Raw genomic sequence first — 19,609 nt, forward strand, 5'->3', positions numbered from 1 at the left:
TAAAGAACTTCTTCCTTCTATCTAACCTGAACTTCCCCTGTTTAAGTTTAAACCCATTCCCCTTTGTCCTATCACTACAGTCCCTAATGAAGAGTCCCTCCCCAGTATCCCTATAGGCCCCCTTCAGATACTGGAAGGCTGCTATGAGGTCTCCACGCAGCCTTCCCTTCTCCAGGCTGAACAGCCCCAACTTTCTCAGCCTGTCTTCATACAGGAGGTGCTCCAGTCCCCTGATCATCCTCGTGGCCTCCTCTGGACTTGTTCCAACAGTTCCACGTCCTTTTTATGCTGAGGACACCAGAACTGCACACAATACTCCAGGTGAGGTCTCAGGAGGGCAGAGTAGAGGGGCAGGATCACCTCCTTCGACCTGCTGGTCACGCTCCTTTTGATGCAGCCAGGGTATACAGTAAGGAGATCATGGAGCAAAGCCCTGTGGGCATCGTTATCAGTATGCCCGCAGCAGGACAAGCGAGGAGAAAGGTGTGGAGGGGCCTTACCTGCCCGGGCACATCCACTGGGGATTCTGACAAGGCTCCAAAGTCCTCTCTCTTTCCCAGACCCCCGAAGGGCCACTCCTGCGCTGCCAGACCCTCCCGTGGTGCAGCCCGCCTGCAGTCTGATTTCTGTGACCGAAGGAGCGCCCCCACCTCTTACCGAGGGCCGCCAGCGCTGCAGTGCCGGGGGCAGCCGCGGGGGGGCAGCACAGGGTTCACCGCCCCGCCCCGCCCCTCCTACCCGCCGGGGGGCGCGGCCGCCGCCTCAAGTCACTTCCGCCGGAGAGGGGAGGAAGGCCCCACCAGGCGTGGCGGGTGCGCATGCGCGGCCGTGAGCTGGGGGCGCCGCTGCCCCGCGCATGCGCCGCTGCCGCTGCACCGTGCGGGCGAGGACAGGAGCCTGGCGAGCGGGGGGGAGGAGGCGGCGGCGGCGCTCGCGCTTCGGGCGCCCGACCCCGCCCCTCGGCGGCCCGCGTGACCCCGCTCCCGCCGTCCCCTCCCGCCGCCCTCCCGGGGCGACCACCGAGAGCCGGGGGCGGGGAATGCGGCAGCCGCCGCCTCCTCCTCCCGCCGCCGCTGCGGGCCTGCCGCCGGTGCTGCTGGCGGCGGCGGTGGGGGGCCGCCGGGCCTCCTGCTGAGGGGCGCCGAGCCCTCCCGCGGCGGCCTCCTCCCTGCGCCCGGCCCGCCCCGCCCGCCTCCCCGAGCGGGCCGGGCCCGGCGGCATCATCATGCAGGCTCAGCCGCTGCTCTACGAGTTCTTCAGCGAGGAGAACGCGCCCAAGTGGCGGGGGCTGCTAGTGCCCGCCCTCAAGAAGGTGAGGGGGGGAGCGGGGCTTCGGGCCGGGGTTTCGGCGCAGGGTGGGCCGCGCCTCGGCCGAGCTGAGGTTAGCGGGGCCGGCCGGCGCCCTGGACGCGGCTGTAGGGCTCGGCGGAGCTCAGGCGCTGCCTCCCTGCCGGCCTTAGCGGGCGCCGCGGAGGGGTCCTGGCGGCCCCGCGCGGGTTCCGGCGCTGGGGCGATGCTGTGACAGATGGAGCCGTGTAGATAAAATATGGCTAAAGGACAGGCGGGTCCCGGCCCCCCTTCGCCGAAAAGGAAGCAAGTAATGCTGCTGCGGGTTTCTGCTGGGCTCCCTGAGCCCAGAAGCGACGCGGTTCGGGGAGGGTTCGTTTTGAGGAACTGCTAAGAGAATTTTGGTTGATTAGCGTTCGGTATTAATGACTTTCAGTTAAGCTTCTCTTAGTTTAAATACCTTTTGCTGAGAAGGCTTCATTAGGACAAACTAGCATGTCTTGCTCCCTCGGGATGGTGAAGCTTGCGCCTGTGGTGTGGAAAGTATTTGGAAGAAAGGAAACATGGTGAGGGCTCCTCTTCCACTTCTGCAGCCAGAGCCCAGCAAGTAGAAGGCTTAAGAAACGAGGCTTCTGACACCACTGCTTGAACTGACTTCGGATTGCAGAACTTGATGCTTTTTAGTTGTACACAGCAATGCTTTATGAGCCTGTCTAGTTACAGGGATTAACTGCAACTTTTGCTGCTAGGGCTAGTTGAACTTCTGCATCCCCTATATGGATTGGAAGTCTAGAATATTGCAGTTGTTCTGATGCAGTATTTCCTCCTAATTTACAATGTATTACCTTGCTTTTCTGGGTATGCGCTTTGAGGTCTCCAACACTGTGGTTGCAGCCAGTTCCTGGAAGTCTTTTTGTTTGTCTCATCCATGGTATGTACTGTTAATGTCTTATCCCTGATCAGTAGTCACTTCTTTGAAACTATACTTCTGAGCCAACTGTACAACTCGCTGCTGCTTGTGGTGCTTGTAAGCACTTGGACAGCCACCCAGCCTGCTTGGAAACTGGTGCTACCCAAGATCTCAACCAGCAAGAGTTCATTCCTTTGAAGGATGGTTTATTCCATGGTGTAGCAGAGATTTATTAAATTTGGGATGACCCTCACTGCTAATTACTGGAGGACACAGACTGAGAATTTGAGTCAAGTACGAACTAAGACTTTGGAATTACTTGCTGCATCTGAAGTGCAAGATTTCTTCCAAGAAGACGAGCCATTTGTGAAGTTACCCTGTGTTAAAGATGCTTGCTGCTGGATAAATTCCTTTGGGGGGGGAAAGAGAATTGTGAAGTCTAAAGTCAACAGTGAAGGATAATGATGACAAGCTACCATGGATGACAAACTGGCCCTGCAAGGTATAGTTGTCTTGGTTATGTTGTGCTGTGCTCTGTTTCTTACTGGGGGTAGAGGGGTTGCAAGAGTGAGGTGCAGTTAGTTCTGAAGGCTTCATACTCAAATCTGCAATCATCTGGCAGGTGTTAACTCTTTTTACTTCAGGTTTTCACATCACCTGTTTCTGATCTCTGAGGCTATTGCCTCCTGTGCTCCAAAAGTACAGTCTTCTGCTTACTAATGCTGTCCCTCTAAAGGTAGAAGTGGAAAATCTGCCTATATTGTCACCTGTTTTATTGAGCAGCTGACTACTTGAGTTACAGAAAAACTATAAAATAACAGATGAAAATGTTAGTTATATAAATGACTGCTTCATTAATGGAGAAGTCCGAGTATTTTACTAATGTATGTAGGTACAAGTAGTGTTGGCTAGGGTGTTTAGCTCTAATAAAGGCCCCATAAAATAGCGAACCTGTCATAGGTCACAGGGAAAACCATTAACATTGCAGCATACTTGATCTGACAACTGTCTGTCATTGTTCACAAGACAGGTGCAAAACTGCAGCTTTGCAATCAGCGGGTTTGAGACACTGACCCCTTGTTCTGCTAGCCAAAGACCTGAGCTGTACCTGGAGGCCAGCATGTGGCACTAGAAAAGTAGGGAATGTGGCAGCATATGCCAATGAGGTCGAAGGGCAGAACTGTCCTGGAGGGAAACTAGTATATGGTGGCTTTGTCTGCTGAATTGCCAGAGCTTGCTGTCTCAGTAGTACTCAGATTATCTGAAGCTCATGTACATCCTATTGTTACTAAAGGAGAACCTTTCCTTCATTTTCCCCATTAGCTGACCAGCTGCTGACACTCATTCTCGGGTAGTGACAGCCAGCTGCTTTCTGAACTCCACCATGAAAGCTGGTAGATGCATGATCAGGGTTGTGATGATTTCCTGTATAGCTGGAAATGAGACCTAGTACTAATAGTTTGGGAAGACCTATATAGAATTAATATCTCCGATGAGGAGAGTGGCATTTAATTTAACATTGTTAAAGTATATATACCAGAATGGAGTGTTTGCAGCTATTGGGGGAAGCTGTCACATGTGTACTGAATCATTAAAATGCCATTGCCCTTTTATAACTGTGAGCTGGCTTGTAATGGGGAGCTCAAACTACAGCCTCAGAATTGCTTGCTTAAAAAATAGGTATTGACAACTCATTGCAAATAGCTTTTTCTCCCCCCATCTCCCAATGAGTTATTTTGATTGTTTTTTTAATCAAGCAACAAAACCAAGAATATGAGGTAAGAATAATCTCTTCCTGTGTTAACAAATTCTTAGGAGAGCATGCCTTGTATTTCATTAGATGTGCACCTTAACAGTAGAACTGTATTTGCATTAAACAGCTGCATTTACAAAAAACAGCTCTTGTACAATTCAGATCATAATGTCATCCCTTTTCTTCCAGTTCTCCTTCAGATGCTGTCAAGATAGACTCCACTGTACTCAGTTAAGAAGAAAGTGATGTGTACTGAGATGTTTCTCTGCCTCATCGCTGTTATTTTGAAGCAATGAAAGAGTGTTGCAGAAATCCCAGGTTGTGATGAAAGACAGTAATTGTGGTGATGAGGTACAAGAAAAGGAAGTAAGAATAACAGCTGGTGTCTGAAATTGTAGTTTCAGAGATGGAAAGGTGAGATGCTGGGGCTGAAGACAAAGGATTCAAGACACGTGAAACACCAGAGCTGTTGGGTGCCTGGAGGTGGAAACTTTTAATACACCTTGCAAAACGGACTCGGAAGGGACATCTGCAAAGTGATGCCTCTTCCAACATTGGTGTTCCTTCACTAATGGATTATGACCAGAATAAAATGTATAATTTTTTTTGATAGCTATTCCTAAACATCTTTCCTTGTGGATTCATCTTGCTTGTATAACTCTTGTCTCTGCAGTCAGAATTTTTCTGCATGCCTATGACCTGCTTCTTCCCTGATATGTCGGGTTTTGCAGTAGCAGCATATCATCCTTACTGATACCTTGAGCAACTCAATGACTGAGGAAAAAAACAGAAGAACTTTCTTACCGCACGGATATTACGCTGTTTGTGTACCTTGAGTTGTTTGGAATCAGTTGAGCAATTAACAGGGGGTGCTGTCCAAATTTGTTGTGGTCAAAATGATTGGACTGATGTGGCTTGACAGCTGAGGGGATTTGCTTCCTCAGTTAAAGGATCCGCTCCAGACAGCGTGCTTTCATGTGCTCCATATATTGTACAGTCAGTCTTCTGTACCTTTCATGGAGCAAAAGACATAAGAAAAGCTGCTTCAGTGACTACAGAGTGCTCAGGGAGCTGTGGCTGTCACAGATAGCTCTGCCTGACTTACAATTACCTAGTTCTTCAAATCAATGACAATCCAGTTACCATTTGCTACTCGGAAGGGCATTTCTTGTTCTTGGCACTGCTTCACTGCAGATGTAAAACATACTTAGTTTCTGATTCCTTTGGGTTCTGGAATCTGGTGGCCATGGAGGATAAAGTTAAGATTCTCCTGTGGTTGAGGTCTTTATTGTGCATTTTTCATGTGCTCACTGGTGCAATCTAGTACTGCTGCCTTGGTACGTGAAATGTTGGCAAAAATCTAAGTCTTGTGGCCACTGAGTTGTTACTGAAGTGTAGATCCAAGACATTTGTATTTGGTTTAACTTACTGGATTTTTGATTGATCAGAATAAGAAACCATGGGCAGGGTTGCCAAATGTCAGCAAAGATGTACAAGAACAGAAAATAAAAACCCTTTTTAATGGAGTGCCTGCACTGTGAGAACACTCATCTATGCAAGCTGTACATAAAATACTTAATCCTTGATGGCTGTAGTGATTAGTTGCTTGTCAGTAGTTTTGTAGTCATTGAGGGAAAATTAACAAAAGATATTGAGTGAAAATAAGGATTTTAACATTAGTGACAACTTACAAAGTTACAGAGGTGAAGAAAATTCTCTTCCTTCTCCCACAGAAATTTGTACTCTGTGGCCAAGTTGTTTCTACTAATAATCAGTTGAATAAACTGTCTGTGAAGGTTTAGAAAACTTTAGGTTTAGGAAAGGTGTAGAGAAATGCCTATAGTCGGTAAAGTTTCAACCTCTGATAGTGCTTTGGAGAACTTGGCCTGTTGTCTCGTTACAGCTTCTGTTTTATGATCAAAATGCTGTGGTAAATATAATTGGGTTTTTTCTTTCATACGTTTTCTTACAAGTGCTTCAGCCACCACCAAGGAAGACTGGCAGTGTGGCAGTACCTGTACTCAGCAGTGAAGCACAGTTGTTTTTTAGCAGCACTGGATTTTGATTCTGACTGTGACTTCCTGCCAGAATCCCCATAGATGGGTCTTCTTGCCCAGATATGAAAAAAAAACTATTCCTAACCAACAGTAGCAGATGCTTTGCTTTCATTTAAGTTTGTTAGGTAGCTTTAGAACGATTTTCTTGTTATGCGCTTTCTGAAGCTACTGGAGCTTCTTCTGCTCCTTAGGGACTCAGTTCTGTATTGTTCTCTCTGGAGCCTTTCACATCTGTGATTTTTCTGGTGTGTTCTGGATTTAACAGAACAGCTGCCTGATTGCATTGATTGTTAACGATGATTTGGGAGCATTAGGCTGGTGTTTTTGTGAAGTTTCTTGAAGAAGTCTTTGGAGAGGTGTTTTCACTGTAAGTTGAAATTTTTCAGCTTCATGACTGACATAAAGTAGGCTTTTCCTCATGGCTGCTTGGGGAAGACATAACCAGAAACTCTTGCTGAGGAAGCGTGGTTTAGTATCAGTTTGTTAAATTCACTGTGTGAGTCTTGCCTGTTACAAGACACCTCTTTCTAGTGCAGAATGAGCTGCTGAGTCTCAGTCTAGGCCCAGGTTTGGGATGTCTTGTGACCAGCCTAGGGGTTATGTTGGACCAGTCAGAGGCCAAGGCTCTGTGTAAGCTGAAACTGTTGATCTGCAATGCTTTAACTGAAACTTGTTTCAGGGTTTGGTCTAGGTGCTTACCACAGGGCTTGTGGGTGTGTTTATGCTCTAATTTCTTACGTAGAATTTGAAAAGGATGGTTTGAGAAAGCTATATAAAATAAGTTGCTAAGGGTTATAAAGTAAGATCAGATACATTTATCTTTGCATTATTCATTAGGTGCATTTTTTTATAGTTGATTTCATTGACTTTTTCTGGCAGTTCAGATTTATGGTTGCTGTAATTTTAAAGGTGTTGCCATTCCTGATAGAAATTCCTTACTTTTGTTGATTTTTAAGGGAAGACAAAAAGACAACCAAGGATTTTTCTGAGCAGGCACTCCTTGTCTCCTGTTCTTAAACAGCATGAAAAGCTGTTCAAGAAATGATGGCTCATCTTATCTTTAAATAAAGAGAATCCTGATCTTTTGAGAATTAAGAAAGTCTGAGAAGATTGGACATTTAAAAAGGTGATCATATGAGTGAAAACCGAGCTGTGGAGGTTGGGATTTGTAGCTGATACAGATTGTATTTGCCCATTAGAATTTGTTGGGGTATTCCAAAGGATTGAAAGCTTTTGTGAAAAGATCTTAAGCTGCTCTTTTAATAATTTCCCTTGTGGGACAGACACTTGGGGGGGGGGGGGGGGGGGGGGGGATGTAGGAGGGAAGGCATGGGTTCTGTCATTATTTAAGATAAGAATCTTATCTAAACATCACTACACTTCAGAAGTTGTTAGTCTATTTTTATCATGTGTATTCCTAACATAGGACTGTGAAGGGTCTGGTGGGATTCAAGCCATGCTCCTCCTTTTCAAGAATGATAAGGCAGGGTGGCCCAGCTTTTTTAATTTAAAATCTGAACTGCCTTTGAGAAGGATGGAAACCCCCTGGTAGCTGGATCTTCTTTGTGAAACTGGCCACGTGATGCTGTATGCTAACCGATGTTCTCGTTTCTTGTCTTCTCTTACTAAATCTTTCATTTTACCCAGTCTTGCATCATGTCTTAGATAATGGATTTCTTGGGACTGGCCTTGAGTACCCTCAAATAACACTGTTAAACTCTTGGTCTGAGCCTTTAGGTACTACATTAGTGCAGATGCTGAAATTACACGTTCCTGTGATAATTGTACACCAGCTATCCTGTAATTTTCTCTGTTAGTGTCCTTGTTTTCTTGCTTTCGCTTATATGACTTTGAACTCTAAATGATACTAAATCTCACTTAAGTAGCAATGAAGCTTATTTACTACCTAATATAGATAAACTACACTGGCATACCAGTGACACCTCATGATGTTTTCCTTTGCTGAGGTGGATAGTCTATTAAAGTAGAGCTTGAAAGTGCCAGAAGACTGTGGCCTTTGAGAAGAATGATATAATTGCCCCCCAAACATAAATACTTAGGAAAAATGTTTGGAACTTTATCTCCTGAACTAGGAGTAGGTTATTATTGTTGACTCTGCTTTGGCTGACTACAGATAATGTTTCAGGTCACAGCCTGATGTGGTATTTTTATTTATTCCTATAGACTCTGTGTTAGACTGAAAGAGTTGCAATGCGGCTATTTAAGTCTACAATCTGTTCTCTAAGTAAAGGAGAAACTGGAGCTGCTCTTCATCACTCTGGTTTATCATGCTGTGTATTTTTACTGTTGGCTTGACTTGGTAATTTAATGCTTCTCAAAATACAAAGTGCCAGTGTATACTGTAGGGAGAATGTGATAGAAATTTGTTCAGTTCTGCTTTAGAAAAAAACCCAACAAAACATTAAAGGCAGCATTTTCCAGGCAGCTCAGATCAGCTCAGATCTTTAAGAGAATACTTCTGCAAGTCTGTAATTTCTGGTGTTAAGATGTTCCAAGCTGGTACAGTATTTCAGATGTCAGTGTTTGAATTGTAAATAATGCTTGGGACTGCTGGGCGTGCTGTTACTCGGGCACCTCCACAAACACATTCTGTAGCTGTGTATGGTGAACTTCTTAGGAAAAATGAAACTGTTGGCATAATCAAAATAGTTGCGTTGGCTAGTCAAATGGAGAGATGTTCTGTTCTATTTTTGTCAGAGTGCTTTTAAGTTTAAAACACAGTAACTTCTGGAGGTGTTGTTTTTTTAAGACCTGCTGCATAAGGGTATGCAGTCTGCAGGAAACTAAGCGCATGATCTTGTGTATTTAAATCTCAGCAGTGGTTATATGAGCACCAGGACTATGCCCAGACATGAAGTTTTCAAACTAATGAGTGCCTTAGCAGGCAAGTAGATTTCTATTTGATGCTGTTGTGTTTGAACTTCATAACATTTAATTCTCGCTATAACTGCAAACAGGAATGAAATCTCAGGTGTGAAATTAAATAGTTATGGTACCATTTTTTTGAACATAGACCTAGGTTTGATATTTGGATTGTTGGGTTTTGGCTTAAGGTAGTTACAAGATTGTGATAGTGATTGGGAGAACTGGAGGCATTTTGGGTTGTGTACAGTGGAATGCTAAAATGATGAAATTGGGGCTTGAAAGATGCATTGCGAAAGTTAACAGTAAGCTTGCTCTGGCATATTTGCCATCAGTGTAGTAGGATTGAGATTAAAACTACCTGCCTAAGATCTGAGATACTGATCTTTGTGTACCTGAAATTGAAACTAGTTAGAACTCTGCTGTTTTGTGAACTACAGAAGTGCAAAGGAAAGCTAGGCTTGTTTTAGAACTTAAATCACTGTCTGGAAAAATAAGGGGAGCAAGGAGGATCTGCCTCAGTGGGTTTACACCAGTGAGAATTTACAAGCATTTATACAAGTAAAAGTATGGAGGCCAAACTGTAAAATCTCTGAGCTGCCACTTAGTGTCAGGACAACACTGTGGCCTTTGTAGAAGGGTTTTTCACTCTAGAGGCTGAAATATTAAAAATTGGTGTGGAAACAATCTTCTAAACTAACTTTAGTGGGAGCTTCCTAAGAATGGGTTAAATAATTGGAAGGCTAAATACTGCTGAAACCATTGCTGTTTCTGTAGTCCTGTGAAAAAGTTCTCCATTTCGTTATTATAGATTGAGTGATGAACAACGTGTTGTAAAAGGCAGAAGACCACCATGTCTAAAATGTCTTGTACAAACAGTGGTTTAAGATCTAGGGGGCAAAGATGAATATGTGCAGGAATTTAAAACAGTTTTCCTAATTGCACTGTTATTCATTAGCTGTTTTTTTGGCATTAAACGTCACAGTGATTTGAATACATTTAACAATTGTATTTCTGTCACGTATAGGTGAGTGTTTCACTCGTGTTTGTCTGGGGTGCCTTAATAGAGCTACGTTTTGAGTTGGATTTTCCTGAGCTCTTTGCCTCATTTGTCATTGTTTTTGCAAGTAAAGTATGTGGTTTGGGGAAGAGCAAAACTCAAAGCTGGAATTCTTCTATTCCCTATAGGTTCAGGTGCAAGTCCATCCTAAACTTTCCTCTACTGAAGATGCATTGCAGTATGTGGAGGAGTTAATTCTCCAGTTGTTAAATATGTTGTGTCAAGCCCAACCAAGAAGTTTCCTGGATGTAGAGGTATAGAGAATAACTGTTAAACCTGTAATAATTTGAACTGTTATATGAAAAGTTAATATATTAATTGCTCACAGTATAAAAAGGAAAGCAGTAATTGTCTTTCTGTAGCAGAACCTTCTGCATAAAACCTGCTGACTTATCCAATATGTGATTTTGTTAACTGAATTTGTTGTTCAATGCACAGTAAAACTATCTCTGAGCTCTATTGCTGTATCATAGATGGTGAGTGTAGCTTGTTTATGTAAATCTGACTGGTTCCTTTCAAAAGGCCTTTTTGTCCCCACTGGTAGTGCATGCAAACTATAGCTGCTTAGTCTGAGGCTCTGTGCTGCTGTCTCAGCAGTGATTTAGAGTGATATACACCCTGCTGTCCTGGAAAGTTGAACAAAAATAGTTCAGTCACTTTCTCAGAATGAGCTGAGGAACACTTCTTTCCTCTGTATAGGAACCTGTTCTCTTACAATTGCCTTTTCAAAGACTTACGTCTGTTGCTTGGAAAAAGCAGCTTGGTGATTGAGAAGAGGGTTTGATCTGAGAAGAGTTTTTCCATCTGAGAAGCGAATTAGTTAAGCTAAATGACTTGAGCTTCTAAACCCATGAATACCTTGGTAGCCTTTTGTGCTTAATCATGATTTGAAGATTTTGGTGCCAAGCTACAGACTCCATGCATGGTGCGCCTTTTGGTTTTCAGTGCTTGGGAGCTGTGACTGTTCTGGGGTAGGTAACAAAACAAAATGCAACTTCCTCACGTTCTGAAGGAAGTAGACTAATGGAAAAAACCAAAACAACCCAGCAACAAAAAAATCAAAACTCACTTAAGAAGTAAAAGTAGTTGTCTCTGAGCTCAAGGTTCATGAATTTCATTCTTCTCTTCTGAACACTGACACCTCTGATGGTGTTCCAGTGTCCCCATTAATGGCTGGCCTATTTTGCAACATCATTCTGGTCTGGCAGTGCAAGAGACAAGAGGTTTGTGGAGGATGGTTTAATGCTGTATTTTCAGTAATTTTTTTTAAACAAAAAAAATTGACACACAGCATTGCGGGACAGTTCTGTGACATCAGGATGAGAAATGCAAGAATTAGAGATGACCAAGCAACCTCAGTTTACCTCCTTTGTGTTTATGCATAACGATGCTGTCTTTAATTATATGGTCATACACATTTATTATTGCCCCAGGACACCTTTGTTGTTCAATCAGCAGGGTGGACTATTCTGGGGGAGTGAATTGGTTTTAGATAGTGAATGAGACTTTTTTTACAGGACCTCTGCTTTCCTCTTGAAGAATTGTTTCGATGAGGGGAGAATAAGAAAAGCATGTACTTTGCAAAGATCGGCGCCACCTTTATAGAATTGTATTCTGTCCCAGTTATTTTGTTAGAAAGTTTTTGTGTACTTTGTCCTGTACCAGATCATTATAAGAGGTCATTAACTTCATCTTCCTCGTTTCGTGGTTGCTCAAACGGGGGTCATATTTACGTAAGTGAGCACTTGTAACCAAAACACTCAGTGGGAACTGTGGTCTGAAAAAAATATGAAGTTATCAGAGAAACTAAATTTCTGGTGTCTGTGAACACCATGGCTACCAAAAACTGAAGCTTTGAACCTCCAGAGACCAGTGTGTGGTTTCCAGCAGGAAAGGGTAGGTACCCTCAGTCACCCTGGCTGCTGGAAAGAGTAAATAAAGTGGGGCATATGTGGTCCAACTGTAGACTATGAAACTGTTTTAAAATACGTGGGTGCTGTTGGACATACTTGTACCTGTTGCATTCATTGCCTCATCAGAGTAGTTTGCACATATACAATCTGGACCACATCCTGATCAGTAAAGGTGAAACAGAAAACTCGTGTCATCTCATTCAGTGACCATTCTGTACAGGGAATAAAGTACTAGGAGAAAGTGTAGTCATGTATTTAAATGCTGAATTACTAGGCAAGCGCACAAGGGGAGCGAATTGTGCCTGCAGTGGCAACTTAAATCTGGTATTTCTCAAATTTTGAGCACTAGATTATTCTATAATAATTATATTCTGATACAAACTTATGAATGTAGTGAATAGCATGTACCAAAATGATAAAATTTACACATGTTGTGCGAGCTTCTATAGTTGAAATACTAACATAAGCAAATATTCTCTTGTTAAGTAATGGAAAGTGATTTGATAATGTAGTAGTATTGCTAAGCTCATGCAGATTGTGGATTTACCTGTTAGTTGTGTTTTTTTTAAGGATCGTGTTCAAAAAAGTTTTCCCCATCCTATTGACAAATGGGCAATAGCTGATGCCCAGTCTGCTATTGAGAAGAGGAAGCGAAGAAATCCGTTATCTCTCCCAGTAGAAAAGATCCATCCTTTATTAAAGGTAAGCAGTGGTGCAATCCTGCTTTTAGAATGCAATTAGAATTTGATGCCTTTGTTTCATGTAGTGGCTGTATGCTGCCTGAAATGTAAACAAAAAGGATTAAGAATATCTGTATTTGTTACCTAGTTTTAAGTGTTCCTGTTTATTTAATAGCATTTTATTATCTTTAAATACATTTAATTGTATTCCTCTTTCCCTTAAAATTAGTTAATTCTCTACGATAAACAAAGCCTCGAACTCATTTGTTCTGAATTTGATTATTCGTATGACAAGGGGTAACGGGTTAAAACTTAAACAGGGAAAGTTTAGATTGGATATAAGGAGGAAGTTCTTTACTGTAAGGGTGGTGAGGCACTGGAATGGGTTGCCCAGGGAGGTTGTGAATGCTCCATCCCTGGCAGTGTTCAAGACCAGGTTGGATGAGGCCTTGGATGACATGGTTTAGTGTGAGGTGTCCCTGCCCACTGCAGGGGGTTGGAACTTGATGATCTTAAGGTCCTTTCCAACCCTAACGATTCTATGATTCTATGATGCTTGTTTCATTTTGCACTACTAAGAAAATGCTCAAGAAGCTTCTGGAAATAGCCCTAAATGTTTAAGTACGGTTTTTGGCACAGTCATTGGCTATTGTCACTTCAGCAGAGTAACAACACCTATACTTTCTTCTCTAGGCCTACAGACCACTTGTTCCATTTCTAAAATGGACTGTGGATATGTGGTGAATGTTTATTGAGTAGGGTCTTAAACTTACCTGGGTTTAGATGTAACCTGTGGTGTCTGTTTTGTTGTCTGAATAACAGTGGAACATGGTTGGTTTGGTTTTTTTTTTCTCCTTTCAGGAAGTTCTAGGCTACAAAATTGACCACCAAGTGTCTGTTTACATAGTGGCAGTATTAGAATACATTTCTGCAGACATCTTAAAACTGGTTGGGAATTATGTGCGGAATATAAGACATTATGAGATTACAAAACAAGATATTAAAGTGGCAATGTGTGCTGATAAGGTAAGCCTAGTTCTTGTTTCTCATGTTAACAGGAAACTTTAGTTAAGCTTTGAGTGAACAATGTCTATTCCTTAGTGAGTACATTGAGTGTTGTACCTTTGAAAGAAGAAATTACTGCCATAAAATATTGTTCTGATAATAGAGCAAAGCTACCAAAAAGCTAATTGACTTTACAGAGCTATTGCTTGTGCTTATTTATTAATAAAGTTTCTCTTCCTTTTGATATCACTTGCCTAATCTCAGCGAGGTGTGAATGCTTTAAAAATACTGTTAAGCAGCACTAACTTAAAAATGTAACATTCCTAAGCTGTAATAGTGGAGCATTTTTTGTAGCTTCAAAAAAAGAAGTCTGAAATAAAGCTTGGGTGTTCTCCCAGAATAAAAGACTATATTGCATGTGAAAAGCCGACTTTCAATGGTCCAGCATTTAAAAAGAACCCCACACCTGTGTTAGCATATCAGCCTAATCCTCCTTAGCCGTTCATATTTTTATCTGCAGGTAGTCTTTCTTGTAGCTTCAGAAGATTGATTAGATTCAGACAGAAATCCCTGCTCTTTCCAGCAGTTAATAGAACTAAGTCCCTGTCTGTCTTTCAGGTGCCTTTGCACACTCCTTTCTGTGGCCGCTTTGTTAGCATCTCAAGTTTTCCATTGTTTACAAAACAAAGCTTGAAGTTAATCCTTTAAGGGGTAGGATTTAAGGATCTCTAGTCTTGAAGTCTAGAGATTTTCAGGTTTATCACCTCTTTCCAATATTTTGTCCTGGTCTGTGTTAATCAGTGTTTTCGGGTTGTCTCTGTTTCAGTTAATGCCTTTATCTCTTCCTTCTTGCTTTTTTTTTTCATCATACTTCCTTCACTTTTTTTCTAACTCTGTTTAAAGATATCTGATGAGGTCTTGAAAAGTGAAGTACTTCTCAGACAGGTCAGGAGTCTTGGTCACTCTTGACTTTGGGCATATCTGCCTGGGTCATTAGGGCAGGGTTTGAAGTTGTATGCTTGAATATTTGTCATAGAATAGTAACAGGAATAAGTGCTATTGCTTTGTACTTCTTTCTATTCTAGAAAAGGTGTGATTTACTTGATTTAAGAACTTCTGTTACATTACATTAGAGGAACTCGGAGAAGAAACTTTTGAAAGGCTCTAAACCTGTTGGTTTACTGCCTCTACAGAATAAGCCATTGAAAGGTGCTCCCAAGGTGTTTTCCTTCCAGTTGTATTGAGAAAGTTCATAGTATATTATTTTCATTCTCATAACATGTGTTCTGCTTGGTCTTATTTTTTGAAACAAAACAACTAGAAGAGTTTCTTGGCCCTGTGTGCCTTTTTTTTTTCCCAAGCACTTTCACACTTGCTTTTGTGCTATTCATCCGTCTGGAAAACTGTGCCTTGTCTACAAAAACCAAACTGCAGTAAAATGCAAGCTGTTTTTCTTCTCTGTTTGCTCGTGCTTTCTATGGATTTCATAGTAGTGGGATATACACCTTGCGAATGCAGCCTGGAATCTTCTAGCTCAAGTACATGCTAGAATTGCTTCTGCAAAGTAGTTACAAATGTTGGAGCTTCCTTGAATACCTGCAATATTCCATATAATTTCCTACAGTACTGACCCAATAATGTCCCATTCCCCAGAAACAGTTAGAACTCAGGTTATAAAGAGAATCCTATGTACTGGCTTTGAAAGAAGAATCACCACCTGCTCTTAGAGCTTCAGAAGAAGACAGTCTTAATGCAAAATGTCCATTGTTCTGCTTTCAGAAAAGGTTAAGACCAGGGTGTGTAGCAGGGACCTTTGACTCACTAGGAGGAAGAACCTGCTGTTTCCCATTTTCCCTCCTCTCTAGATGTGTATATTTGCGAGGAGTGTTAGGGCAAGACCTGTGTGAAGAATGATTGCTCTAGGTAGGTGTGTTCTTGTAGTATTCAAGTCTGAACCTAGCAGACAATCTCTTGAACTTACAGGTTACCAAGTATTCTCTTGCAGAATAGTTCACTAGTATCAGTAGTCACAGCTTGGTTAACTGATATGTCTTCTGCAGAAGTGCCTGTAACATGCTGTGAAGAATAATGGCTAACTGTAAAATACCAGGTTAAATGCCATGTTTGTTGTGCTTGTTCAGAAGTTTAATTCTTGATCTGCAGTTCTATAGTTACTTTGAAAAAATACTTCTTACTCTGTTTCTGTCATTTTAAAACCTCTAGTTCGTGTTTAATGTGTTAGCCTTCCTCTCTGCAGCTCTCAGAAGAGGTTTTTACAGCTTTGATCCTGCAGTCTTTTCCTCAGTCTTGTCAATGATTGACAGCTGTCAGGTCAGTCTCTGCAGTAACAGGCATGTTTCCATGGCTTTACTTCCATTTGTTTGGGAAGGAGGCTGGCAAGCAGTTCTTCAGTTCTCTTGTGTTTTGAAGTTCACATGTATTGTTCAATACAATTCATGACTTTCTGGAAGGGATGTAGCTCTGGGCAGCAGATTGGCCTATAAATACTATTCCCATCTATCCCAGGACAAAGTCATCATCTTGTATGTTGACCTACATCTTATGCTGGCTTGTTGTTAAGATTTGCTGTGTCATCGTAGATTATTTGTGGACCCTCCTTAGGTTTTCTTTCTGCTAAACATACTTAAAATCGGGATGCATTTTACTAATTTGCAGTCAACTTATTTAGTTTAGCTTTGAGATACTCTTTGAGTATTGCGGAAACAACGCCAAAGTGTGATTTCTGGTTGCCACTTGCCTAAGTCATTGTAATGACTTCTGGCTCAGATACCATGTTTGGAAGAAGTGTTCAGTGATCCACTTTTCTTGAAGTTCAAATTATTAATTGCTTGTGTTTGGTAAGCCTTGGCTTGGGTATGAACTCGGACCTCTGGTAGTCAAGGTCTTTTCATCTATGTAGTTCTGCAGTGTGACTGCCACCTTTTCTGAGGCTGGTGCCCTTCCTCGAGAGTCAGAGGGACAGAAACCATGCCACACTGTATGTGTGGGTAGGCCAGTGTTGTTCACAGATAGATTACAAGGTTTTTGGTATGATTGCGTGTGACTTCCTGTTAAACCTAAAGCTGAAAAGCCAAAATACACGTATTTTCTGACTTCAGATACTGTAGTATCTTGAGGTTATGCATGGCTAATGCAGAGTAATAGTATACAGCTAAATGTGTCTGTATACTTCATAGTCTTCTTAAAATTGTAATTGATTTTACGACCACATTCTTGGAGAGATGCCTGGATTGGTCTAACTGCAAATAATGCAAATTCGCAGCAATGAATATTGCTTTTGTAAATGCTCAAGCAAATACAGAATAATAATATGTAAATCTTACTGCTGATCAGTCTGATCTCATGTGAAGAATAGATTTCATTAATTGGTAACTTACTGGTAGTTATTGGTAACTTACTTGCTCAAGCAAGTACAGAATAATAATATGTAAATCTTACTGCTGATCAGTCTGATTTCATGTGAAGAATAGATTTCATTAATTGGTAACTTACTGGTAGTTCTTGAAAAGAGGTTGTTCTCACTTTGTGGATTTCCCTGTCTTTGCTACTTAGGTATTAATGGATATGTTCCATCAAGATGTAGAAGATTTAAGTGCACTAACTTTATCTGATGAGGAACCCTCCACCTCAGGGGAGCAAACCTATTATGACCTTGTAAAGTCATTCATGGCAGAGGTTCGACAATATATAAGGGAACTAAATCTCATTATCAGAGTTTTTAGAGAGCCGTATGCCTCCAATTCCAAATTGTTTTCATCTCATGTAAGTATTGTAACCACAAACAAGAAACTCCCTCTTATAATAGCTGTAAATCTAGATGAACATTTCTAGAACTTAACTATTGTCCAGTTTAACATATCAGTAGTAGAGGAAGCACCTGTCTCAAATTGTGAAATGGAAATAGTAAAGGAGCGCTTGTGAGGAGCCATGGGTTTTGTAGAACTGTGGAAGAAACCACCCAATTCACTGTATTCACTTGCAGGCCTGTAATTTTTATTATTGTTGTTCTTTGCCATATTTGATTCATTGTAACTTTTTAGATATTTAGACATATATGTAGTTATTTAAGAAATAAATTTTATGATCTTATATAAATTCTACAGAAATTACATAATAAAATATAAAACTTTATTCTGTAATTTGAGGAAGTGCTTGAGTTGCATATCATCAGAGTAGCTTTGCACATAACATTCTTTCTCTTAGAAATTGTATCAAATTCCCTGTTGAATTTTGTTTGGTTCTGTTGCTTTTTGCAGGATGTGGAAAATATATTTAGTCGTATATCAGACATACATGAACTTAGTGTTAAGTTATTGGGTCATATAGAAGACACCGTTGAAATGACAGATGAAGGTAGTCCTCATCCCCTAGTAGGCAGCTGTTTTGAAGACATGGCTGAGGTAAGAATATATTCTGTGGGGTTTTGGGTTTGTTTGTTTTTTGGTGTTTTTTTTGTTTTGGTGGTTTTTTTGTGTTTTTTTTGTGGGGTTTGGGGGTGGGGGGCAGGGTTCTTTTTTTGCTATTTATGTATTTTAATGACTTGCACTTAGGTGCTAAGTGAATCTCTTTGTAGCTGCTTTAGTTTAGGTTGTGATTTCTTCTTCCAGCTCCACCATGATAAGTAAGACTGCCTGGTTTTGAGAGTGCTTTTACCTTTTTAGTCTCTAAACTTCAGTTTTTAATAGAGCTGTTTAAAATTTAGGGGGCGTTGGGGGGGAAATACCCCAAACACCTGTGACTGGACTTTGACAGAAACAGAGGTATCCTGTAAATCAGTTGTGGATCAGGATTGCTGTGGAAAGCAAATGGGAGAAGGACTTCTTTGCCAACAGACTTGCTGAGCTGGTGAGGAAGGCTTATAAACTGGTCTCACTAGTGAATGGAGGCCAAAGCTTGCAGATTGAAGAATTGAGAGGAGAAGGGGATGTGCATAATGGAAAACATGGCAGCCAAGGCTCTTCCACCTTTTTCCTGGGAAGGTGGGATGGCCAAAGGCTAATTTGAAGTCTCTGTTTCCCCAGGGTACATGTGTTCATGTACAGATAATAGGATCTGTGACTCTGTGCAGGGTTGCAGAGCTGTCATGTGGCTGGAATTAGTGATGTGGCAAGAAGGGTTGCATGATGAAGGGTTGCATGATGGAGGGCTGTATAAACAAATACAGTTACTCTGGAAGGACAGGTGGGAAGGATGAAGCCAGGAGGCTTAACAGAAGGTTGTCTCAAATACATGGAGCTCTGTTACAGAATGAATGATGAGCTGGTTCAATACTTAAGGATCAGAATCTTAGGAGACCACCAAAAGGCATGTTGTAGTCAAGCTTCTCCTGCGAACTGTCCAATCAACACGTGGCCAAAGCTTTCTGTAAGCAAGTAGGAGTCATCTATTTATTGCAGGCCCTGCTTCTCAGGGAAAATTGACCTTCCTGGCATTGGGGTGGACAACTTGCAGTTTTTTGGGTAATCCAGAAGATTTCTGGAAGGCACTGGGACACTTTGTGGCATACGCTGATGAGCCAGCTAAGAAGGGTGCTACACTTGACCTCTTTCCCATAAACAAGGAAGAACTGGCAGGAACATCATAGCTAATGGCATGTTTACCAGTAAGAGGTAGCGATGATAGAGTTTAAGGTCCTGAGAAAAGTGCAGGAGGTAAGCAGACTAAAGGATCCTGGTCTTTGGGAGAGTAGACCTAGCTGGGAGGCAGGATCATAGTGGTGGCTACCTTGAAGGTGGAAAGGGCTCAGGAGAACTGTTTTATTTTCAAAGGCAGTGTGCTCAGATCACAGGGACTATGCGTTCCCCGTCCATAAGGAAAAGGGTAGGTGCAGCAGGAGGCAAGGACAAGTGCAGTGTGGACTTTCCTGTTTAACCAAACTTGGGCATCTCACTACAGGAAGGACATTTTGAGGTGCTGGAGTGCATCCTAAGAAGATTAAAAAGCTGGTGAAGGGTCTAGAGAACAACTCCTGTGAGGAGCCGCTGAGGGAACTCTGCTTGTTTATTCTGAAGAAAAGGAGGCTGAGGGGCTTTTATTGCTC

General features: G+C 42.0%; 1 protein-coding gene across 12 annotated transcripts in view; it reads left to right on the top strand.

Annotated features, from left to right (window-relative positions):
• The first annotated feature begins 1,070 nt into the window (after window positions 1-1,070).
• SOS1 (SOS Ras/Rac guanine nucleotide exchange factor 1) overlaps window positions 1,071-19,609 on the top strand; it is a 63,771-nt gene continuing 45,232 nt past the window's right edge. For 9 of the 12 annotated variants that reach the window (XR_009744661.1, XR_009744660.1, XR_009744662.1 and 6 more), the window contains exons 1-6: window positions 1,071-1,312; window positions 10,079-10,204; window positions 12,434-12,565; window positions 13,405-13,569; window positions 17,122-17,331; window positions 17,826-17,969. Coding sequence is in view for 4 of the 12 variants with exons in the window: in XM_061461308.1 (XP_061317292.1) it covers window positions 1,226-1,312; window positions 10,079-10,204; window positions 12,434-12,565; window positions 13,405-13,569; window positions 17,122-17,331; window positions 17,826-17,969 (864 nt within the window). In the remaining 8 variants the exon portion in view is untranslated. The remainder of the gene's footprint in view (window positions 1,313-10,078; window positions 10,205-12,433; window positions 12,566-13,404; window positions 13,570-17,121; window positions 17,332-17,825; window positions 17,970-19,609) is intronic. The other 3 variants (XM_061461305.1, XM_061461306.1, XM_061461307.1) reach the window with 3 other exon arrangements.

Source organism: Pezoporus flaviventris, unplaced genomic scaffold, assembly GCF_033815535.1.
Source record: "Pezoporus flaviventris isolate CSIRO_AGI_PZ_B2104156 unplaced genomic scaffold, CSIRO_AGI_Pfla_v1 ptg000031l, whole genome shotgun sequence".
In the NCBI taxonomy this organism is placed as follows: domain Eukaryota; kingdom Metazoa; phylum Chordata; class Aves; order Psittaciformes; family Psittacidae; genus Pezoporus; species Pezoporus flaviventris.